The 25,970-nt window shown below is 43.3% G+C and overlaps 1 protein-coding gene across 2 annotated transcripts in view; it reads right to left on the reverse strand.

Annotated features, from left to right (window-relative positions):
• SLC6A11 (solute carrier family 6 member 11) overlaps window positions 1-25,970 on the reverse strand; it is a 133,708-nt gene that overhangs the window by 49,310 nt on the left and 58,428 nt on the right. The window contains exon 6 of one of the 2 annotated variants that reach the window (XM_028518917.2): window positions 15,352-15,486. The exons of the other annotated variant lie outside the window; for it this stretch is intronic. Coding sequence (XP_028374718.1) covers window positions 15,352-15,486 — 135 coding nt within the window. The remainder of the gene's footprint in view (window positions 1-15,351; window positions 15,487-25,970) is intronic. 2 annotated transcript variants of the gene reach the window in all.

The following is a 25,970-nucleotide window of genomic DNA, read 5'->3' on the forward strand; positions in this document are numbered from 1 at the left end:
AATTGGAACAAGCTACAAAAAGGTCTGCGGTTGCCAGTGGTTTGGGGAGAGATGACTGGGTGGAGCACTAGGGTTTTTAATGCAGTGACACTATTCTGCGTGAGGCCATAATGATAGATATGGGACATTATGCATTTGTCAAAGCCCATAGAATGTACAACACAAAGAGTGGACCCTAATGTAAACGATGGACTTATTTAGTTAATAATAATATTTCAATAACACATCAGTTGATGTAACAAATGTACCATACTAATGTAAGATGTTAATAAGAGGGAAAACTGGGGGGGTGGGGGTTGGGATGTATGGGAACTATCTGTATATTCTGATTAATTTTTCTGTAAAGTTAAAACTACTTTTAAAAGTTTATTAATTAAAAAAGAAAATGCTTAGGTCTTCCAATCAAGATGGAAGTATAAGTAAACACAGCTTGTCTTCTTGCACAATCATAACAAAAATTACAACTAAATACAAAACAAGTATCACCCAGAATTTTCAGAAAACTGAACTGAACTGTATGGAAGTCTGAAAACTGAGGAATTAAAGAAGCCACATTCATCCAGATGGGTAGGAAGGGTGGAGATGCAGAGACACAGAATGGGTGGTCTCATACCTAGGTATGGTGGATAAAAATTGGGAGGGATACCTCGGGAGTGAGGGATCCCAGCCCCACACCAGACTGTCCAACTCAGGGTTCCAGTGCCAGGAAGATAAGCCACTATAACTTCTGGCTGTAAAACCAATGGGGTTTGGGGTGGAGGAAGAAACTGTGGGATTCTCAGGCATGTCCTCTTAAAGGGCCTGGAATAGACTTAGGACTTATACAGAATCACTCCCTCTGGGCTTCAGCACTGGGGCAGCAGCTAGAAGGGCACCAGTGGCACACATAAGGGAGAAACTGAGGTGTCTGGCATTAGGGCAAGTACTGGGGGATAGCTTCCTCCTGGACAAAACTCCAGAGGCCAGGTAGTGGCCACTGTCCCTTTCCTGAGCCCTCCCCTGCAGAGCAGAGACATTACATCTGAGACTCCATCAATCTGGTTCACACAGGTTGCCCTGTTCTGGTGACTACATAAGGTCCCATCCAATTTATGGGAGTACTTTTCTATAATAGGCCATACTACTAAGACAGAGAGTCAAAGCAGCTCTACCTAATGCATAGCAACAAATACAAGGAGGCTACAAAAATAAGGAGACAAAGAAATATGGCCCAAATGAAAGAACAGAACAAAACTCCACAAAAAGAACTAAACAAAATGGAGATAAGCAATCTATCAGATGCAGAGTTCAAAACACTGGCTATTAGGATGCTCAAAAAAGTCATTGGGTACTTCAACAGCATAAAAAACACCCAAGCAGAAATGAAGGTTTCACTAAGTGAAATAAAGAAAAAATTACAGGGAATCAACAGTGAAGTGGATGAAGCCAAGAATCAAATAAATGATTTGGAACATAAGGAAGAAGAAAACATTCAACTAGAACAGCAAGACAAAAGAATTAAAAAATAACAAGGATAGGCAAAAGAGCCTCTGGGACATCTCCAAACATACCAATATTCAAGTTGTAAGAATGCTGAAAGGAAAAGAGAAAGACCAAGAAATTGAAAACTTACTTGAAAAAATAATGAAAGAAAACTTCCCTAATTTGGTGAAGCAAATAGATATGCAAGTCCAGGAAGCACAGTCTCCTAAACAAGATGGAGCCAAAGAGGACCACATCAAGACACATCATAATTAAAATGCCAAAGGTTAAAGATAAAGAGAATCTTAATAGCAGCAAGAAAAAAGCAGGGAGTTACCCACAAAGGAGTTCTCATAAGACTATCAGCTGATTTCTCAAAAGAAACTTTGCAGGCTAGAAAGGACTGGCAAACAATATTCAAAGTGATGAAAAGCGCCCTGGCTGGCGTAGCTCTGGGGATTGAGCACGGGCTACGAACCAAAGTGTCGCAGATTCGATTCCCAGTCAGGGTACACACCTGGGTTGCAGGCCATGACCCCCGGCAGCTGCGCATTAGTGTTTCTCTCTCTCTCTCTATCTCCCTCCCCTCCCTCTCTGAAAATGAATAAATAAATAAAATCTTAAAAATAATCTTTAAAAAAAGTGATGAAAAGCAAGGATGTACAATCTAGATTACTCTATCTAGCAAAGACATCATTTAGAATGGAAGGGCAGATAAAGTGCTTCCCAGGCAAGGTAAAACTAAAGGAGTCCATCATCACCAAGCCATTATTACATGAAATGTTAAAGGGACTTATTTAAGAAAAAGAAGACAATCAAAACTATGAACGTTAAAATGGCAATAAATTCACAACTATCAACAACTGAATTAAAAAAAACAAACTAAGCAAGCAAGCAAAGCAAAAAAATAATTACAGATATGGAGATCATTTGGAGGATTATCAGCTGGGAGGGGGAAGGGAGAGAATGGGGGAAAAGGTGCAGGGATTAAGGCGCATAATTGGTGGGTACAAAATAGAGAGGGGGATGTTAAGAACAGTATGGGAAATGAACTTACATGCATGACCCATGGACATGAACTAAGGAGGGAATTGCCAGAGGAAATAGGGGGTACTTTGCAGAGGGGGACAAAGGGGGAAATACTGGGACCACTGTAATAGCATAGCCTATTATATATTTATGATTAATGCATACATTTTCTATACAACTTCAGAAATGGGGGCCAAAGACTCTCCCCCAATTAAAAACTCTTGTCCTAGAACACATCACTCATCCACTCCCTGTACACCACTCCCACAGAGCCCAGAAAATATCTGGTAAGAGTGGATACTTTGTACATTTCCATTGATTTGTTTAAAAAGCAAAGACCTAGCACAACATCTGGCATACGGTAGGTCCTCAACACTTCCTGGATGAATGAAAATAAAGTTAGAATTCTAAAATAAAACAAAATAGAAATACACAAACACAACAAAACCACACAACAGCCTAAGAATCCCTGAAGACAGGCTTGCAATTGTTCCTCTTCTGTGCTGGGGCCACAGCTGGGGTCACCACTCTCTGTGGCTCTCACCAGCCCCTGCTATGGGCACCCCTGTGACATCTCTCTCCCCTACAAGACTGCAAACTTCTCAAGGGAAAAACACAGTCAGATTCATCCCTTGTACTCCCACCTTACAGTCAGGCCTGGCACATAGTAGGTGCATCTTAAACATTTGCTGGCATCCCTTTGTCTCTCTTCTCTGTAGTGCCAGTTGGGCTTCTCTAAGTCATTAGACAAGCTCACACAATGGCACTAACTCAATCACATTTGCCCACAAACCTGTGACATTGCAGCTGGAGGGATGCTCTATGAGCCTGAGGGCTGCTCTATCCCCTATGACATTGTAAAACCTCCTCAACTTCTTTTCTCTTCACTTCCAAACTCACTCTATTTTCTTGCTCTTTCTGCACCTGGAGAAGTTTACATGTGCTATTTTATCTAACCTTATCACATCTAGAAAGAATAGGAGATGAATAAAAGTTTGCAAGAGGAAACAGGCTCAGAGAGGACGGGTCACCTGCTCACAGTCACACAGTGGGTGAGGGAGAGGCAGGCATTAAATGCATCTCTGATTCTAAAACTCTCTGTTGCCAAGCTCTGTGAGGCCTTTTTTTGTCTGAATAATCTTCTGAATTCGCAGCTTTATTTATACCAGTCAACCTCATGCCCAGAAAGATTTAACAGTCCTCTAATGGATGAAATCTTAAACTCTTTGGACTTGGCACCCAAGATTCTCAATGAAGGGGCCCTAGTCTGCTGTCTCAACCCATCTTGTGTATGATTCTCTCACAAAACCCTGTTCTACAGCCACACCATTTATGTATGTACTCTCTGGTCTTTGCTTATCTCCAAATAGCCTTCCCTTCCTCATCCTTCAGGGACCAAATCAAAGGCTACCTGTTTCATAATGTCTTCTCTGGAATGGGCAATTGGAAATAATTTTGTTCTCCTCTTACTGCAGTCCTTAATGTATATCACCATATGGCATCCACCCACCCACCCTTCCACCAATCTACCCAGACACACATCTAATACTGACTGGGAGACTAACATGTGCCACGTTCTGTGCCAGGTACCAGGGAATCCACAGTGAACAAGACAAACAAGTTCTTTGCTTATATGGAGCTGACATTCTATCTAGGGAATACTAACAGTGAGCATGTCAACAAATGAACACAAGATTACTTCAGACAGCCATCATCTCCATGAATAAAATAAAATAAAACAGGAGCTTGGTAAAAGTCATGGGGTTTTGGGGGGATGTTTGAGCTCATCTGGTCAGAGACGACCTGACTTTGGAGACAGCCCTGCAGGATGAGAGGGAACTGGCTATGAGAATATCTAAGGGAACAATGATCCAGGCAGACAGGGCCTCTGGCAGGAAAGAGCCTGGGATGTCCGAGGCTGATTGGGAGATGGGACCAGGCCACACAGGACTCCTTTGCCTTGGCCATGGTGAACAGTCTGGATTTTAATCTTAGTGCAAGTGGAAGCTACCAGGGATTGGCAGCAGTGAAAGGAGGGGGCGGGCAGTGGGCATGGTGGAATGTGGTTTGTTGTAAGCAACAGAGTCATTCTGATTCTGGTTATGACTGACTGAGTGGCTGGTAAAGGAATGGCATTCTTGCCATATGCAACCAACAAAGCAGACAAAGTGTTTGCTTAAAACAGTTTGAAAACAGTTGAAGAAGGCAACTGTTTTCAGGCAGCGGATAACATGCAGGGCAAGACTGCTATCCCTGAGACATGGAGCCCCCCTCAATGGGGTTTGCCCAGCCATTCTCCTAGGGACAAGAGATGGAGTCCCAGCAGAAAACACAGTCTCACCAAGCTGAGGAAGCAGGACCAGGCTATAGGGCAGCTGAAATCTATAGTGTGGGGCACCAGAAGGGGGAGCTATGTAGAGCAGGGACCCCAGATACCCATTTGGCCGATGGCTGTGCAATAACTATGCAGGGTGAAACCACCTAAGGTTTTCCAGATAGTGCTGTTATGGGGTTGAGAGTACAACAGAGATGCTAGAGGCTGGACACTACCAAGTAAAGAGCACTACCAGGGAGCTGGGGCTCCCAGCCTGCTCTAGAGTAGACAGATCTGGTCAATGCCAAGTATTCGCCCTTGGCACCCAGCTAAGATGCAGAAAGACCTCTCCTTAGGAGCAGTAACCATGCCCTAGGGTAGAGTTTCTCTACCATGGCACTACGAATACTCTGGGCTAAATGATTCTTTGTTGTGGGGGCTTTCCTGTGCATTGTAGAATATCTAGCAGCACCCCTGGCCTCTACTCAGGAGGTGCCAGTAGCTCTCTACCCTAAGTTGTGACAATCAAAACTATTTCCAGACAATGCCTAATGTCTCCTGGGAGGCAATATTTTCCTGGTTGAGAACCATCACTCTAGAACAAAGCAACCAACAAATGTTGGGTAGGTTGTGGAGAAAAGGGAACCCTAGTGCACTGTTGGTAGGATTGCAAACTGGTGCAACCACTATGGAAAACAGCATGGAATTTCCTCAGAAAACTAAAAATGGATCTGCCTTTTGACCTCACAATTCCACTGTTAGGATTATATCCTAAGAACCCTAAAACACCAATCCAAAAGAACCTATGCACCCCAATGTTCATAGCAGCACAATTTACAATAGCCAAGTGCTGGAAGCAACCAAGATGCCCATCAGTAAATGAATGGGTCAAAAAACTATGGTACATTTACACAATGGAATTCTATGCAGTAGAAAGAAAGAAGGAGCTCATACCCTTTGCAACAGCATGGATGGAACTGGAAAGCATTATGCCAAGCAAAATAAGCCAGGTAGTGAAAGACAAATACCATATAATCCCACCTTTAACAGGAACCTAATCAACAAAACAAACAAAGAAGCAAAATATAACCAAAGACACTGAAATTGAGAACATGCTGACAGTGACCAGAGGGGAGAGGGGAGGGAATTTCAGGGGAAAAGAGTGAAGGGTTTGCAGGAATGAGTATAAAGGACACATGGACAATAATGGGGGGCGGGGTGGGGAGGGCTGGGGGTTGAGCTGGTATGGGGGAAAAGGCAGAAAAGTGTACTTGAACAACAATAAAAAATTATAAATAAAAAGAAGGAAAACAAAATAATAAAAATTAAAAAGAAAAGAACTGCTCTAGACCCACCATAATAAAGCCTAAAGGCTTGCCCTGTCAAGATTTACAAGGGCAACCCAACTTAGAATCCCATTAAGTCCTATTGTGTCTTATCAAGTTAGAGGAGCTTGGAAAACAGATTGGCATCTCCACAGATTTGCACTAAATAACACACAGTTGAATGCATATAAGTTTAAGGTGGCCAGTGATTGGACTACTTATTAAAATAATATCCAACACTCTTCAGAGGAAGATAACAATCTAGAACATCTACAAAACAACATCCACAACATTCAATCACAATCCACGATATACAACCAAAAATCTCCAGACATGAAAAAACAAACAAACAAACAGGAAAATATAATTCATACTCTAAAGAAAATGTTAGATTTAACAAAGTCTTTAAAGTGACTATTATAAATATATTCAAAGCATTAAAGGAAAATATATTCAAAGACCAGCAGCAGGAATTTGCACAATCAGGGATTCCTTTTTCCAAGCTCCCTCAGTCTTCTGTGTGAGAAAGGGAGTAGTGATGAGTCAGAGGCCCACCTTGGAGGATGGAGCCCAACTTGGAGGCTATTCTATTAACCCAGAGGAGGCTGCCCAGTGCCTCAGTTGTTTAGGCTCCATTTGAATTAGTGTGTTCACCCATGGTGGATATTCCCAAAGTGTAGGACTGATAAATTACAGCAGATAAGAAAAAAATAAGCAGACAAAAGAATGAATGAATGCCTCAACGTTGGGAACCAGGAGAGTAAAGAACTGTCCCAAAGTAGAGGTGAAGGGATTCCCTGTCATAGGATGGCCCATCAGTGGCTGATGGGCCACTACAGAGGCAATGCCTGCACTGGACGGGAATTCTTCCAAAGCATTTATGTAGGTCTGGAATGCTCAAAGATTCCACAGCCAGGATTGCCAACCCAGTACTGGGAAGAGCCAGAGCAAGCCCAGAAAAATGAGATGACAGAGAGTCTCAGCACTGCGTCCATACTTTACATGGCCAAGTCAGACTCACCTGGTTCAACCGCTACCTGTGCAATCATGAGGCAAGTGCTTTAACCTCTTGGAGCTTCAGTTCCCTCATCTGTAAAACCTTTAGGACATAGGTTTTAAAATTCTCAGCACCTATGAGATAGGGCCTTACAGACTAATCTTATTGGTCATGAGCATTTAATTTTATAGCACTTTAGCCCCTTGATCTAGAATATAGTACTTTTCAACTGAAAATTACTTGCTGATTAAGTCATATATTAAGTGATGAGTTTATTAAGCAAAAGACCTGACATAGAGTCAGCTATCAGGAAATTATAACTAGTATCACTACTTTATTCAAACACTTCAATCACTAAGGCTGAAGATTAAGAGGGTGCTGCTGAAACTACTGAGAATAAAAATCACAAAACTTCGCCTTAACTAAACCTGTGGCTGAAATAATTTAATGAGGTGCCCCAGTGATACGCAGAATCTCAGTGGTGTGTACAGGAATTCTGATTTCACAGATGGGCAACTCACAGGGAATTTCAAGCAGTCAAGAAAAAAAGAAGCATTTACTACTTTTCTTTAAGTGCTCAGAATGTTAGATCAGGAATGCATCTCTCTAACTTCTGAGGAATTTACCCAGTAATTTAAAGGAGCACATCTGTGTCAGATGAATTCCAACCTTTCACCACTGTTGTCACTGACTTAAATATATGTCTCTCCCAAGAGACTGTCATCTGCTTGAAGACAAGAACCACATGTAATCTGATCCTGTACCCCCAGTGCCCAGGACTGAGTGGAGCAGTGACCCTAACCCAGAATCAACTGTGCCTAAAGGAAACCTTGGGGGATTTTTGGTTCCAGGGTATGGTCCCTATGTCAGTGAGATTTGCAATATTTTCAAAAACATATCCAATGTCTCTAAGTAGATGTCAATTTTGCACATTTTAATTTGACAGCCCAATAGCCACGAGGCCCATTTTTCTCTGGATCCTTGCCTGAGCCACAGTACACTGCCACCAGGTGGCAGCAATTCCTCAGTTACGTCTGCCAGGTTCGTCAGGTAGGGGTTTAAACCCCATCTTGTTTTTCCTGATTTGTTGTTCTGCGGGATGCAGAGGTCTGGGAGATGTGCTGTTCTGAGGTACTATTGTCACTGTTGGTGCATCCTTTACCCTACCTATAGGAGTTGGTCATCTTAGCTGCAGGCTCCGGTCCCCATAGAGAAGGCCAACCTGGGAAATGTGTGCATGCCCTGGGAAAGCAGACCCCACGATTTGGATCCCTGACAGGCCTTTCTATTCTTGCTCTGAAAACACACACTTGAAACACAATGATGCGTGAGAGTGGCAGGAATCTAGGGCAGGGACAATGTGATTTCCTGCAAGAGCCCCTCCATTCCCCAAAGACTGAAAAGACAGAAAGTAAAAATTTGAGGGAAAAAATTGAGTGGAAGCACTTCACACTTCAGAGAGAACACAGGGCTGACAGTGAAGACAAATAGATGTTTAGAAACTTTTAACAGACCACAGAATGCAAATTTCCAGGGGACAAAGAAGGCCGGCTGCTGTGTTGTTTCGAGTTCTTGATGAGAAACTTAATTTACTAGATCCACAATAAAGGCACTTGGTTCCAAGTTCAAAGCCTTACCCTTGGGCTGCAGTGCTACAACTTGCCCTGCCCAACACCAGTAACATGGAGGCAAAATGGGGAGCATCGCCAGTGTTCCTGGAGTCCTACTGTGTGCCAGGCCCAGGGCGGGGCTCCAAAAATAAGGACTAGAAGGGCTTTTGCTTTCATGTGTACACTTGCTTCACAGCTACCCCGTGTGGTAGATGCCCTTACCCTAATGGTCAGGTGAAATCCCTGAGACCCAGAGCGATAAAGGGACAAGCTGAAGGCCACCCACATGGTCAATGGCAGTAGAGTGACTCAAATTTCCTTCCTTCAATACCAGATGCCACTGCACCGAAAACCCTTCTCTCTGGGTTGCCAAATGACAACCATAGTATATGCCATGTCACTGTAAAGTCACACAGACTCTGCCAGAAATTGTCGTTCATTCATTCATTCAAAAAATATTTTCTGAGCTCACTGTTGTCAGGCAGAGTTCCAGGGGCTGGAGACCTAACAGCGAATGTAGCAGGTCAATTCTCTGCCCTCATGAAGCTATGTTCTAGCCAATAAAGGTGTTGATACAAAAGTGTCTGAGATGTTGGCAAGTGTCTCCGAGAAAGCCAAAGTGGGTGAGGTGGACAGGATGTGTGGGTGGGATTAAGGGGGTATGACTTTAAACACACTGCTCAGGAAGCCCTCATTGCACACAGCCCTTTACACCTTAACACAACTTTGATGGCTATCTCTCTTGACCTCACAGTGTAACTGTGAGGAAGGTAGTCCCTTCACTCCCAGGACCCCCATGGCAGAGCATTTTTTGCACACTTTTTGGAGTTCTCCAGCTTCACTGGCTGGGGAGAAAGAAGGAAAGGGTCACTAGGAGTTCACCCACCCTCTGGCCCAACATTTAATCAGCCTTCATGTGGAATCCCTGTCACACAAACCGAGAGAGGCCAGGAGGGACCCTCAAAGTGAATCTTCCCTTGTTGAAGCCCCTAGGAGCTTTGCACCAGTCAGACACCCAGTGTCCCTTTAGAAATGTAAATGACCAGCAAATATATGTGTCTGAGCCCCTGATAAGTTATAGGGAAAGGGAGCTGGGCTGGGACTGGAATGGAGATCCTGGATCAGGAAGGGGCCACAGAGCTGCACTGAGCTCCTTATCACTCTGGTTGGGATTCGGGGGGTGGGGGGAAGGTCCTATAGGGCAAGAAGGCACCCTGGGGGCTGTCTTCCTCCTGTTGGATCATTGCCTCTCCTCCCCTTGCTGACTGGCAAAGGCACCAGCCCTCCTACCCCAGACCCCAGACCCCAGACTTCACAAAACCCAATCACCTTTGCAGAGAAGTAAAACTCCGATGGTAACGTGCAACCTGCACAGATATTACTGTGGCCCTGGGACAGGGCTGGTTCTGCAGGCTGCAGGAGAGACCAGACCACTTGGACGTTCTGTCTAATGCCTGCAACATCAGCTATCTGCCCTCAGAAGTCCAAAAGGAAGGATGAGAAACTGATCTCACCCAGCTGTGGGCTCCTAGGGAACAAGGAGGCCTTACTCATTCTACATACCGTGTGTTCATCCCACCACCTGAGACTACCTTCCTACTCCTAAAGACTGGATGAAACAGCCCAGAGGACTGACAGGTCTCAGAGGCAGAAGATCTGAATGTGTCCTGGAGGCACCCTCTGACCAGCCCTCTGACCTGCCAGGGGCTCATCTTCCCCAGATATCTCCTTCCCATCTCTCCACCCAGAGTGGCCCCAGAATCAACCCTTTAGTCCCTTCCTAGTTGTGGGAGGCTTCAGCACTTCAACTTCCAGATCATCACCAACCAAGACACTAGGGTTGTCTCACTCTAAGACCAGCCAAATCACAGGCCTAGTGACACATCTGGGAACTTTCCTCCCTGGTGCTATCTGAAGTGCAAATGGGAAGCTGGGTCAAGATGATCACTCAGAAAATTAAAAACAAAACAAAACTGGACTTGATAAAAGAACAACACCAAAATACACAAAATCAAGCCCTTTACTGACCTCCTGATAAAATATTTCCAGCCTCTCCTGGCCGACTTTCCCTAACTTTGAGAACTCTGCCTCAGTTGTCTCAGGGGGACCACGGGGCTACCTGGAGTCCCCACACTATCCCAGGATGTTCTTTCAGCCCTGGCTACATCGCAAACAGTAAGAGCTATGAAGACATGGTTTTGATGTGATTTTTTTCTAATGCACATTAAAATAAATATATAATTATAAACTGAAAAAAAAGTTCCTCCACCACCTGGGTCATCAGATTTGACTTTCATAGCCATCTGATGGGGCAAGCAAATACAACCTGTGACCCTCATTCTACAGAAGTGGAGACTTGGCCCCAGAGAGGTGAGGTGCCTTGCTTGAGGCCACACCACCAGGGATGGGAGAGCAGGAGTTGAAACTTGTGCCCTCCTGCTTCTCATGGTCGGGGGTATACACAAATGGGAACCATTGGAATTGGGTGGTGTGGATCTGTTTGTTTGGTTTTTTTTTTTCCCTTAAGCCCTCACCTCTCTTTATTTAGGAATTTTCCCACCCATAATTCAGCAACCCTAAGTTATAACAGGGTTACTAAATTACTGTGTGACCACAAGCAAGTGGGTCAGCCTCTCTGACCTGGATCTCTCTTTTGGCCAACTAGACATTCTGGGTGGGGTACTGATATTCTACTGACCTGTTCACTGGCTGCCTTCCCTCAGCACACTGGGACAAACCTTATGTGACCCACCAACCTCCAGAGTTGGAGGAGCCATCAAGAGCCCCTCTCAGACTCAGCGTGACCAAATACTCCGCCACCAGCCTTTCAGTCCCTGGAGCAGATGGAGAGCAGGCTTAGGGCTCCTCGCACCTTCCTTTCCAGCCATGCTGGGCCCTTCCTGAGACACACTGCAGCTTCCATAAAACACCAGCTACATGGAGTCTTGTTTTGCTTTCCCTTTGGGGTCACTATCCTTACCTCTGCCCCAGACAATCAGCTATTACTGCTGCTTTTGGAGACACATGTACACACAAACACATATACACATTTCCTGGCCATCACTGATACAGAATCAAAAATTAGTACAGCTCACAGATACAGGGAGTTGGAGGTTTTTAGACATTTTACTAAAGCAACAGAACCTTTCTTCAAAAATCAAAATAGTTCTTATAGTCATTCAGCAATCATTTACTGAGCACTAACTGTGTACCAGGCACTAAGCTAGTGAGGGACTGGGGACACAGTGGTGGGCAAAGTACATACTGACTCCGCTTCTAAGCTGCCTTCTCAGTGAGGCCTCTCTGGCCATCCTGTTGGAAATTGCAATCCTTTCCCCCAGAACTCTCTCTTCACTGCCATACTTTGTCTCCATGGTCCCAGTCACCATCTAATGGGCTGCATGCTTTACTGTTTAATTTTGTTTACTTCCTTCCCCAACTAGAATATAAACTCCATGGGGCAGGGATCACTGTTTTGTCCAATGTTTATTGCTATATGCCCAATACCTAGATTGATCTTTAATACAGAGTAGACACTCAGGAAGTATCTGCAGAACAAATAAATCTACTAAACAAATAAGCCATACATGTAATAATATGTATATATGCAAAATTATATAAATATTTCATTGCAAACATGATAAGTGCTTTGGAAAATAAGTACAAAATACCGGGGAGTCCATGGATGGAAATTCAGAAAGATTTGCTTGACAAAGTGATGCTTAAACTGAGTCCTAAAAGATAAATGGATGTTAGACAAGGTGGAAAGGGAAAGTCTGAGGAAGAAAGGAGTGTTCCCAGCAGACAAATAACTTGTGCAAAGGTCCTGAGGCAGAAAGGAGGCCAATATCTGGAATGAATTCAAAGATGGAGACAGTAACAGGAGATATAACAAGAAGGCAGCTCATGAGGGACCTCAGAGACCTCCTGTTTGGATCTTATTCCAAAAACCACAGGCAATCCCAGAAGGGGTTTAAGCAAAGAGATGATTGGCAGGTTTATATTTCAATAAATAACTCTGTGGCTTGTTGGGGAGTGGCCTAGAGGGGTCAAGAGCCATTTCTGGAAGACCAATTAAAAGACTACTGTAGTTGTCAAGTGGGAGATGGTGGTGGCCTGGACCAGGCTAGTGGCAGCAGAGGTGGAGAGCAACAATGACAGAGTGGAGGGTTAGGTCAGGGTTGGAGCCCATTAATTATCCCCTCAAAGGTGTCTGAGGGCCCTCCAGCTCAGAGGTCAGCAAACTCTTTCTAGAAAAGGCCAAACAACCAATATTTTAGGTCTGCAGGTGTACAGGAGAGTTACCATAGCACGCCTGATGTCGCTCACCAGTAGAGCCTGCTTTCAGGATTACTTTTGACTGGTATCTGGGAACTTGCTAGGATCTTCCCTATGGTACTAAGTGATTTGGTTTTGTCTGCATCGAGCACTGACTCTGATGTACCATCCTGCTTGGGCTGTTTGTACAGCAAAGTGATTTATAGCAAACACCTACTTTCCTTCTGAGAGCCTGAAATTCTAAGGACTGTGATCGATTGTGCAGACAGAAAGTACCTGTGCAGTTAATAAAACACCCCCATTAAAAACCTGGACTCTGAGTCCCAAGCAGGCTCCTCTGGGCAGAAACACTGCCCACATGCTGCTACATTTTGCTGCTGGAAGTATAGCCCCTCTCTGCAGGAGAATATGGGAACCCTGTGTATGAATTCTTCCAGACTCTGCCTGAAGTAAAGTAAATAAACCACATCTGAGACTGTAACTACTTCTGAGTCCTGTGAGCTCTTCTAGTCAGTCACCAAGTGACTGTGTCTGTGTGGAGAGGGGCCCTGCAGAGAAGGGCTGGCCTGGGAGCTAAGGTCCAGAAGAAAGGAGATGGTAGGAAACTGGGATGATTGAGGCAGATACCCTGAATGGTGAACTCCTGGCCTCACCTTTGTTCTGAGTGTGGGTGGTATGTGTTTGTGTGTGCACATGTATATATGTGTAGGGCTCTAAGGTCAAAAGAGATCACTAGAATCTCCTCTGAAGCTTTGTAATCATTAATGAAGCCCAAGTACCATCTCAGGGCCCTGAAACTGAATCTCCAGGAATGGGACCTGGAATCTGCATTTAAACATTTCCTGGTCTTCCGATGATCAACCAGGAGTGGAAACTGAGTGATACTCAGGACCTTGACTGACATTGCAGACTAGGATAAGGAAGCCTGTGTGGAGAGGAAAGAATGGAAAATATGTCCTGGGTTAAGGTAGAATTTGTAGATCTAACAAAGATACATAGATCAGTGATTTTAGAAATATGTTTTCCAAAACTGCTTCTCCAATTGAGCCCATGCCATCAGAAGTTGGAATGGGCAAGGTCAACAACAGTCAGGAGCTAACTTCTTTCTTCCTAGGGATTGTGCCTGCAATTCAGGATGCTGCTATCAGGGGCCTGGTGCTGCCCTGGACCTGGAGTTCCTTATAGCACAGCAAACCGAGACAGAAGTGAGCACACACTGCCACTCCATTGTAGGCCTTAATGCACAGTAATGAGGTACATCTGAGCTGTACTAACTAGCACTCCATGAACATTACCATCCAAGTTCTCCTAACAGGGGGTGTCTTGCAGCCACAGATTACAGACTTGAAATATTTTGCAAACCTCATGTTCTACTGAATGCAGATTCTGCACTCTACTGCATAATCTGTTTAATAGAAAAGTGGGTGCCTGCTCACCCACTCAAATATCTTTGAATATGTTCACACACTGGAATTACCTAGGGACTTTTAAAAGATACTGACAACTGAGACCCAGCCCCAGAGAGTTTAATTGGTCTGTGCTGTGCTCTGAGAAATGAGATTTTCCTTCCCAGGAGCTTCTAACAAGTAGCAGAGGTTGAGAACCCCAGGGCTGTAAGATGTTCTGCTTTCATCTCTTGTCTAATATACCCTGGGCATAGCACCATGCACCTACCCACTTACAGAAACTCAGGCATAAGCATTTACTACTCACTTTTCAGAATAGGCAATACCTTACCTAAGGGTAACTGACAGGCCAGCCAGTTCTAACCAATTATTTCTTTCTGTGAGTCATCCCCACAAAGAAAATCAATTGCCAACAAAAACCCAGTTTCTCTCACTGAGATGCATAACATCTGAGACCTGCAATCTTGATGGGGGTAAAGTATGTTTTTGTTTTCACTAACCTCTAACTGAAATTTAACATTTCCCTCAATTGTGACTGCAGGCAACAAACTGTAGTACTGTTAGTACTAGAAATCCCAGATGTTTTCCTCTAACGATATAGATACCTTCAAATATCATTTACTCTTGAAATCATGGAAATTTCTGTGATTTGGACCTCTTGCTGGGTCTTGCTATTTAATGAACTGATAAAGAAGCGCACATATTATTACCATGCCATAATTTTGTCTTTTTTAATGCTTTCATGGTTGTATTTCACTCTGTTTAGTTTCCTATATACTCAATCTATGCATTGAAATTTATAATTCTGGGAAGTGGTCTACAGGCTTCTAACTGTTCAGCCAGCTGTTATGCCTCTGTGGTTAGCATCAGAGGCCTGCAGAAAGCTTCCCAGTGGTAGTAGGCAGCAGTGCATTGAGCAAATGACTCTTACCTGTGGGTCGGAGAGCCGGGAAAGATCAGGGTACAGGTAGAACTTGATGCCTTCAGAGGCCCCAGGCAATGTGACCCCTCGGATCAGGAGGATCAGAAGCATAATATAGGGGAAGGTCGCGGTGACATATACAACCTGCCCAAGAGAGGAGAGACTAGAATCAAGAAGGGGTGATGGCATGTGGGAATGTGGTAGGCCTCTAACTTCTGGTGGGGCAAAGGGCTTCCCTGCATTGCAACAAGAAGTGAACTAATACAGCCTAGTCTCCTGCCTCCTCCCTTACCACCATCCCCTCAAGGGTTGGGTCTTACAGTAAAGCTTGATATCACTGCTTTTCAACATTTTTTATCACAACCCACAGAAAGAAATACACATCTCATAACCCTGTACACACTGAGCTGAAAAGGGAAGTTCCACAAAACTATACTCACTCTATGTAGATACACTCAATATTTTCTTTTCTTTTCTTTTCTTTTCTTTAAATTGTTGTTGCAGTACAATTTTCTATCTTTTACTCCCATCCCAACCCACCCAACCCAACCCTCCCCTCCTCCCTCCCATTTCAATATTTTCTATCATACACTATTTCATTTTTTTCAGAAAGTCTGGTCATGACCCTCTAAATTCACATTATGATTCACTGAGAGGCCAAGATCCACATTCTTAAAAAGCACAGTTATTAATGAAATGCAAGTGTTCATAGCCAAGGACAGGATGGGATAGGATAGGAAAGAGAAGGGGGAGAGGGAAGCTGTTTGGGGCAGGAGAGATGCAGTGTTTGCTTGCCAGTGTTTGCCTGGAATCCTTTCAGCCTGCTCTGCTTGGAGGCATGTAACTAAGGCCAATGAACCTGACAGGCTCCCTCAGCCCATGGATTCAGTGTAAGAATGAAGACAGTAAAAGAAACAAAATCTTCCCTGAGCTTCCTCACAAAAAGAAGGGCAGCTTAGAAGGGCAGGTCAATACCTCACAGACTATTAAAGTTCCTGTCCTTGGGGCCATGTCACTTGATTACTTCCTCTCGGTGGGACCTGCCTGTTGTATCTGGTTAGATAAACAATTTGTCTACATTTGGGAGCTACAGACACTTCTGAGACTCTGATGACCACTATGAACCCTCTCCCATTTCCCCCAAATGTGCACAGACACATATATGTGTACAAGTTTTTGGTCAATGCAGAGACTCTGATTCCGATAAAAAACTTGTGCTCTAAGGCCTACCATCTTAATTCCTCCAGTGCTGGTGTAGCCTCGCACAGGGGTTTAGCCCTTCACACCATTCCATTTATTTATTTACTCACTTGTCTACCTACTCATTCACACACCAATAATACTCTTATGTACCAAAGACAGAGTTAGACTCTAGCATGTACAAATAAGAATGAGTCACACGATGGAAGTTTCTGCTTTAAAAGGCTTCTCCACTAATAGAAAGAATAGGTAGACATTCAGGTAGGCAGGTAATTAATGCATTATGTAATCATGGGAGTGTAAAGGATGGTAAAGGACAGAGAAGGGAGTAGTAGCTAACTATAGGGGCAGTCAGGGAGGGCTTCTCCAAGGAGGTGGCCTCAGTGTTGGCCCATAAAGGTGACTAGGAGTTCAGAACATGGGAAACAGGGACAGAGGAGGAAGAGAACAAAATCCCATTACATTCCAAGTGCTTAATATATAACAAGAGAAATGGCTACACTTATACAGCATTTCTTCTTGGACTTTTTTCTTTTAGCGTTCATTTTATTTTTATGTAAATTAACATCCTACAAAAATTGAAATAGAAACACTATATGTAGTATCACACATAACATTGGAGAGACTGAAGGGACAAAAGGACTATAAAACAACCTACTCCTGTTTCTTCGCACTTAAACTACAAACTGAAATGTAAGATACTATACTTTATATAAATACAAACATAAGTCATTGGTTGCTAAGTGACAAGACAGTGACATGAAGCCAGTCCTCAAAAATAGGAAATAAGAGCCAGTAGGGCGTGGCATCATTGGATCCAGCTGATACAGGCTGTAGGCTAGATTATTTCATCCAGACACTGTCCCTAACCTACAATGATGGCACCATCCTCAGCCCACCCAGAGCTCCACCCTGCTGACTGCAGCACCCATTTCCAAATCCACCATCAGATCCATCGACATGTCGTGTAATCAGTGCAAAAAAGCTCCTATTGTCATACACAATGGAATTCAGAAAAGGTGACTGTAAGTCAAATACATGATAAGAGGCCAATGGCTGATATTAATAATAATAAATAGAGGCCAGCAGACAATAGGATCGTTGGTTTCTACCCAGAGGACTAACATGCTATAAAATCTGTTCCCCTTACTATTGGGAATAAGGAAATTAAGAACTAAATTTCCTCTAATAGACAAGAACCACATTGTAGCTAAAAGGAAATGATAAAAGAGACAAAGTACAGTTAAGCAAACATCCTGTGTCTAGCAGACGCTCTCCCCTGAGTAGGCTAGATAAGCAATGCTTTGTAGTTTTTAATGAGAAAATAGAAAACTAGCTAGCCAGAGCCAGGAGATTACTAGGTTAATGAACAAACAGCTTGCCTTCCTGCCTTATGCAAAAATGCTTGGTTTTAAATTCCTGCTCGCGGTCTCTGTAAGCAAATTGCTAACTGCCATGTCTGCTTCTGTATAACGCTTGCTTGCCCGCCCCTATATAAGAACGTAGTTGTACACGCTCGGGGCAGCTCTCATTTGCAGCTCCTTGTGGGCACTGTGTCGCTGGACACTTTGAGAGTTTGCCCCTGTGCAGGTTAAACTTGGCCAATAAAGTAACATCTTTGATACCCTGAAAGTCTCCGATATTGGTTCTCGCGTGTGCTGGATGCCACACTTACCTTCGTAGGCACAATCTATCATCGATCTTAAGAATTTCGTGTAAATCCTAATTCTCTTCCTTCAAAATGAATCCCCCCAGTTAACCATCTTACATCTACAAAAAGTCAGGCTAAAAATATATTGCTTTTACTGAATAATTTCCACTTTCATGCCTGTTATATGGCAAAAGATTAATTATCCGGACCTCCCAGGACCTGATTAATGATATTTCTGGAGCTTGGCTATCTTAAACCCTAATGCTTACAAATCTAAGGAAAAGAACATTAGTTACCACGTAGAATATAAGAATAACTGAAAACCATAGAAATTTGTCTTTTGTCTATGGCAGGGGTGTCAAACTCATTTTCACTGGGGGCCACATCAGCCTCATGGTTGCCTTCAAAGGGCCAAATGTAATTTTAGGACTGTATAAATGTAACTACTCCTTAATTAGGGGCAAGGAGCTTGGTGCTGCCACTGGGTAGAAACAAGGTGCCAGGCCAGATGAAACAAGGTAGAGAGGGACCTTGTGTTTGCCATCTGTGGTCTATAGGGTCACTTTCATGTGACTAAACTTGTTGGCCATTATCTGACCAGTCTGTCTATTAAAAGATTTTGCTTATTTAATTTTTAGAGAGAGGGGAAGGGAGGAACAAAGAGATAGAGAAAAACACTGATGTGCTAGAGGAACATTAATCAGTTGCCTGCCGCACACCCCCAACTGGTGACCTGGCCCATAATTCAGGCATGTGCCCTGACCTGAAAATCTAAAGGGCAGCCTTTCTGTTTGCAGGATGATGCCCAACCCACTGAGCCACACTAGTCAGGGCTGACCAGTCTGTTTTGAGTGGACTGGGCCACTGGGGTGTCATTAAAGGGTCACTTATGACATGACCAGTAACATATATAGCAGATTTTTCATTGGTGACCACAGTGGCATGGTTTTACTAAATCACTGCTGGTGATTTTGAAGCAGTTCCATTGTTTAGACTTCTAACTGGATTCTCTGCTTTTATGTTACATTTGGAGGGCTAAACTTCCCCCACTGGTATCCACACCTTAATTTTTATATGCCTTTTATAAAATCACAAGGGAAATAAAATATGCAGATGAATTGCCCAAAGACCACAGTGCAGGCAACAAGTTAGGCTGCCAAATAGAACCACTGGCTGGCAGGCATTAGCTAGAAAAATTCCTTTGTAAGCTGAGGTTTGAGAGTCTTGAGTCAGGGTACAAAAGGTGGCTTAGGGGCATCATTATGTAATGCACACAAGTGGAGAGGGGTATGAAAGTTAAAAATGCAATGCTGAGGACAGTCTGGATCTGTCATTGGTCTCAGCTCTCCTAAAAGCCCCTCTAACATGTTTCTACTCCCAGTCATACCAGACACTTGGGTGTCATCTTCGATTTTTCCTGAGAACAACTATAGGCTATCCAAACAATATAGATCTTCTTTCTCATCAAGAGATTGCACATAAATCACATGCATGCTGTCATAGCCCTCCTGGGTTCATCGCAGACATCACTAATTGATCACAACACTCTTTGCACCTAAGCCTGGATACAGCCTCAGACCCTCCACACAGGACTCCACATAGTCCCCATAATCAGTTGAGAAGAAGCCCACTTTTGGCTACTCTTGAGCTTGTCCACTTTTCAAGTATGCATTCAGTCTCCTTCAGGTCCTTTGTCCCTGTCCTCAGAATGGTAAGCCCAAGGTGTGTGCTCAAAGAACTGCTGAGTGTATGGTGCATGACACCCACAGAAGTATTATGGAAGCAGAAAAGACCAGAGAGGCAGGCTAGAAGGGTCGATATTCAAGGTTTTCAGCTTTCTAACAGCAGGTTGAAGCTGAGTCTCCAAGAATAAGTAGAATGGGAGAGGCCAAGTCAGGCAGGGAAGATGTGGAACTAGCCAAGGATGTGGAAAAGGGCATAGAATCTTACCCTCTGGGATGTCTAAGAACCTCCAGGTTGTCCTCCAGGTACTCAAGCTGGAGACAGCCTCATCTCTTTCCTCAGGTTCTTTCACATTCAACTAGTGGTATCAAGTGCTGCCAACTTGATCTCCAACTATATTCTGAAATTATACCCCCTCTTAATCCCCATCATCATTACCCTCCATCACCGTTTTTCTCTATCACGGGACAGCCCTACACTGTCTATAATACGTCCCAGGTTTCAAACACATGAATCTGGCAAATGTATTCCTGCTCCTCTGAGTCCTCCCCTCACCCCCAGCCCCACATTCAAGGTTGTGAGATAGAGTGCAAAGAATTGGCCTTTGAGTCAGACGACCCTGGGTTCCAATCCTGGCTCTGCTGTGACTTGCTGTATGGCTTCACCAGTTGTCACCCTTCCCCACCCACTCTGTTCTCCACTGTGCCAGGTTCCTCGAGTTGGGGAGCATGTCAGGTTCCTTCAGGCCTCCTTGCCTTTTCATATCTACCTTTGTCCAGAACATTCACAAGCTCCTGGCCCACCCACATTAGTCCTGGTATGTCCCAATCCTCACAAGTCTGAGGATTCCTTATAGTCTGGGTCCGTGCCTTCCACTTGTCATATCACTGATCTATCTACGTTACCTGTCAGGCAGCCAAGGCCCAGTGCAGTCAGTCGGCAGGATCTCGGTCTAATCCTCTTAGCCTGTCAATATAAACCATGCCATCTACCCAAATGTTGCGAGACTAAAGCGCCACGTCCTCCCTGACCTTATCCCTCATTTACCCCCAGTCACTTCAGCATCCCCCCAACTCTATAGCTGTTTTCTGTCAGCTGTTTTATTGCCTTGTAAGATTGAGATTTCTAACATGTAAGTTCTACAGGGAAAGGGAGTTTTGTCTTTTACTTTGCAGCTATAAGGACAGTAAATGGTACATAAAATGTGTTTCTTAAGTCTTTGTAAAGAAGGAACAGACTGATAGTGACCAGAAAGGCAGGGGAGGGGGGAAGGGGAAAAGAAGGGGAAGGATCTGGTCAAGGAACAGGTATAAATGACCCACGGACATGGACAACAGGGTGGGGGTTGACTGTGGGAGTGGGGTGGGTGGGTGTGGTGGGGCAGGGGAGAGCAACAGGGGAAAATTGGGACAAATGTAATAGAACAATAAAAAAATAAAATAAAATAAAGGATAAACAAATAAAGCTAAGACCTGGAACTCTGAGGTTTCTTAGAAGGCAGGTCTTCAGAACACTACTTTGAATTCTGTCCCTATGAAATGCTGGATCCACATAAAATGAGATTTGGAAAATTAAATCAGATTTGAAGAGAGGTGTTTATAAGGAAATCACAAAGAAATTTGGTTTAAAATAAAAGACCAGTTCAGATACAGAGGGCAAGGAAGTTCAGCTACAAGGTGCTTCCCAGCAAAGTTCAGTGTTGCTCTCAAGATGTCTGAGTCCCCCAGATTTGTCTGGAAGAGCCAAGCAGGGCTCAGGCACTATGCTAAATTATACAGTGTTTGGTGATGGGCACAATAAGGTCACTAACAAGGTACCCTGAAGCCTGGCTGTTCCTGGCTGCTGCCAGTGGTGGCTCATACCCAGGTGGGCGTGGGGAACGGAGGGTTTAATCTGTCAGGCCTCTCAGGCCCCTGAAATGAGACTCCAGTCCTAAACACACCCCTTGGTTAGGAGAGTTTTTTACTATTGTTTAATTTCCTTTTAGCAGGTCAAGTCCTCCTGAATATAAAGGTTAACACAATTGGTGGTAATTACACTGTATCCTGTTTTAATTGACTCTAATTGCTCATTTGCATACCAATACTGGAATTGTGGGGTGTTTTCCCCCTACTTCCAGGACACAGCTGTTTGTTTCATAGCAGGGAGTTTGTCTGGTCCTTGGGAATGCCACAAAACTTGCTGGAGGGTTGCCCCTCCCTAAGTTTTCCAGGATAATGGGGTCAAATGGAAATCTGAGTGTTATTCAAAAGGCATCAGGAAAGCAGGGTGGTGTGGGGGCAAGACCCAGTGCCACAGGGTTAGAAGATCCAATGTGCTGCAGTTTGGGCAAGTTCCACACCCTCTTTAGGCTGGCATTTTACCATTTACAAAGAGGCAGGAGAAAGCTAATCCCGACTTCAGTCCCTCTTGCACCACTTTCCCAATTCTTTTTTTAGGTGGGGGATGAGGAGGGGACTTACATGAATCACTTTTATATTATTTACTTAGTATTTTTATAAATCAATATACTCTTTTACATTAAATACATACATGTAATAAAACTGTGACCACCATAAACAGAAAAGTATTTTCTATTAGCTTAAATAGAAGGTAAATGCAAAAATAAATGTAATAAAAATAAAATGATTAAATTTTAGCTAAAGGCTATGAGTCTGCTCTCTTTGCTCTTTGTTTAACAGCAAGATTATGTGGAAGAAAAGGAGCCACATACTAAACCTGACAAGTTCAGGGGAGGCCTGTGCAGCGGTTTTACAAACTCAGAGATCTAAAGTAACTACCCAGGGTAGTCTGAAATTAAAAACTTCTAAAAGCAGGTCATGGTGGGCAGTCATATCCTAGGTCAGTATTTTTTGCTAACAAATGTCAATCTTTACCTGAAATAAGCCTGTCTGTTGTTTTTTTTTGTGTCTATGATAATATACCTTTGGAATGTCAAATTTCCTTTTTCTGGATGTGCCCTTCAAGGCACGGGCACCACACCAAGGGGAGACCACAAATCCCCTCATTGTTATGGTTATCATGTTAATAATTGACTGTTACTATCCTGAACCCACCTATGTAAAAGATGTGTCCATCATTTTACTTTTTATCCAATCCCAGAGGTTGCCTGCCCGCCTCCCACTTTGTCTTTTCTTTTGATTGTAATGTATAAGATAAGATGCAAAACTGCCCTTCTCTGGAGCATTATCTCAACTCGTTGGCAACTGTCATCAGTTTGACTCAGAGAAACTCACAAAAATTCTCTACAGGTCTGAATGTTTCTCACGTTGACAAGTAGCAGGAGTCAGAGAGGCATTAAACAATAAGCCAGCAACCACTGTACATTTTCTCTTCAGAGACATTAAAAAGGGAATATTATTTTATCATGTGATTTGATGTTTTTAAATCTGGGTACACTAAAATCTTGTGGATCACTAGTAAAAAGAACATTTCTCATATTTGTGGGAGAGACTAGATGGATCCCTGAGGTCTTTCCCAGAATCCACAGTGTTTTCTAGAAGGACCCCCATTGTCAATCACAACCCTTTTCAAAATGCCAGGACTTCTTAACCCCTTTTATTTCTTTGTCACCATCCACCCAGCCCCTCCTATCAGCTTGTTCTCTGTCTCTGTAAGTTTGTTTCTGTTCATTTTTTTGGATTACACATGTAAGTGAAATCACGTAGTATTTGTGTTTCTCTGTCTGACTTGTTTCACTTAGCATAATACTCTCTAGGTCCATCATGTTGTTGTAAATGGCAAGATTTCATCCTTTTCTATGTCTGAGCAATATCCTGGGGTGTGTGTGTGTGTGTGTGTGTGTGTGAGAGAGACATCTTCTTTTTTATTCATCTACTGATGAACACCTAGGTTGCTCCCACTGCTGATGGCCAGTTACAAAATAAGTCATGAGGATATAAAGTACAACACATAGAATATAGTCAATAATATCGTAATAACTATCTATGGTATCACATGGATACTAGACCTATAGTGGTGATCACTTTGTAAGGTATATCTATGTCTAATCACTATGTTGTATACCTGAAATTAATATAATATTGTATGTCCACTATAATTTAAAAATAAAGTTTAAAAAATTGTTAAGAGGCACATCACATAAATGTTAAGTGTTGTTATAAAAAAAATAGTTGTTCGGGGGCACATGAGGGAACTTTTTGGAGGTGATGGATGTTTATTATCTTGATTGTGGCCATAGTCTCAGGGGTGTATGAATATGTTCAAAACCATCAAACTGCATACATTAAATATGTACAGTTTTTTGTATATCAATTATACCTCAATAAAACTGTTAAAAAAAAAAAAAAAAAAAGACCAGGCTCCATGGAGCTATCCAAGGTCCTGACAATGATTTAGGCCGAGCCTTCAGTGATCCAGCTACCCAGAGCCTTGGAAATGCTGCTATTAATTGAGCACCTAATGAGTACATGTGTCATATAGTTCCTCTAACTAATCTTTGTATCATTGAGTATGTTCTGTGCCCATTTTTCAGACAAAACAAAAAAAATAAGGACTACAGACTGAAGTGGCTTGCTCCAGGTCACAGAGCTATAAGTGATCCAAAGTCTGCTCTTTCCACTACACAACCTGTGCTTTCTACTGCAACCTGGCCCACCACTGCCTTCCTGTTTTCTTCTCTCTCTGTCCTCAAGGGTTCAGCTTGCCTGAATTTTGGCAGTAACCCATCATTTTCCACTAACCCCAACCTCAAAAACACTGCATTAGTCCCACCCTCCCCCACTTCTCTTCCAGCCAGGTTTGCCTCTGTGTCTCCAGTACACCTGCCCATTCCATATGGTTGGAAAGCATGGTACTGAACATCTAATCCTTAGAAAATCACTCTTTTGAATAACAATGGATTTTCCATGCTTTGGTTTTTGAGAGAGCACTACCTGAATTCCCAGACAAGAACATTATAGCAGGCACCAAATAGTCTGACATAACCTTCACTAAAATATCACTGGCCTCTGGGAACAAGATGCTAGAGGAGTGTGAATCTGAAGAAGGAAGATCCCCATGGATGAATCTTGCCTCTTCACCATTGCTAATCACCTTTAGAGGTACTGTGCATAGATCATTCTATCTGTTTTGAGCAACCAAATTCCAATTGGTAGATTAAGTCATGTTTTTTATAAATAATGAAGATATTCATTATTCAAGGAAGTAATGGTATTTTAGCAATGCAGCAATATCTCCATTGGGAGTTAAAGTTATAATTTTTGTATAATAACAAGCAGTTTGTCATTAGCTATGAAAGTGAGTCCATGTGTGTAGCCTAAAGGAATATACTAAAACGCCAGCCCACCTTGGGATACATGTCTCATGGCATCATCCCTTGCTGAGTTGAGAAAAGAGGAAGGGTGATCAGAGATAGGATTACAGCTGGGAGGCAGCAAAGCTAAGTGACATGACCAGGTTCTAGTCCCCATTCTATCACAGCAATGGAGACCATGAGCCCTCCCCAAAGATCTGCTCTCCTCCCTTCTACAGCAACAAAACCCTGAATCTTTTTTTAAAGTAGTTCCATCTTTATTTTTTTAAGATTTTATTTATTTATTTTTAGAGAGAGAAGGGAGGGAGATAGAGACAGAGAGAAACATCAATGTGCAGTTGCTGGGGGTCATGGCCTGCACCCAGGCATGTACCCTGACTGGGAATCGAACCCACGACACTTTGGTTCGCAGCCTGCGCTCAATCCACTCAGCTACGCCAGCCAGGGCAAAACCCCGAATCTTAAAGACAGTATCTCTCAGCCTCCCTTACAGCCAGGTGTGGCCAATGAGACACAAATGAAGGTGCTATGTACAACTTCTAGATGGTATCATTAAAGGGAAGGGCTGCATCCTCTCTTTTCCTTCTTGACCTTCTCATGGGTTGGAATGAAGACTAAGTAGTGACTCATTTTACACCATGAAAACAAGGGTGACACCTAAGATAAGGTAGACAGGTTATGCCTGGACTGTTATGGGAGAAAGAAATAAACTACCTTGTTTCTGCTGCTACTCTTTTAGGTCCCCGTTCTAATGAGTCAAACATGTAAATTAAATATCTAACCACCCATAGCTTTTGTGATCTTTGGTAGGTCCTGTTT

The sequence above is a fragment of the Phyllostomus discolor genome, chromosome 7 (assembly GCF_004126475.2).
Source record: "Phyllostomus discolor isolate MPI-MPIP mPhyDis1 chromosome 7, mPhyDis1.pri.v3, whole genome shotgun sequence".
In the NCBI taxonomy this organism is placed as follows: domain Eukaryota; kingdom Metazoa; phylum Chordata; class Mammalia; order Chiroptera; family Phyllostomidae; genus Phyllostomus; species Phyllostomus discolor.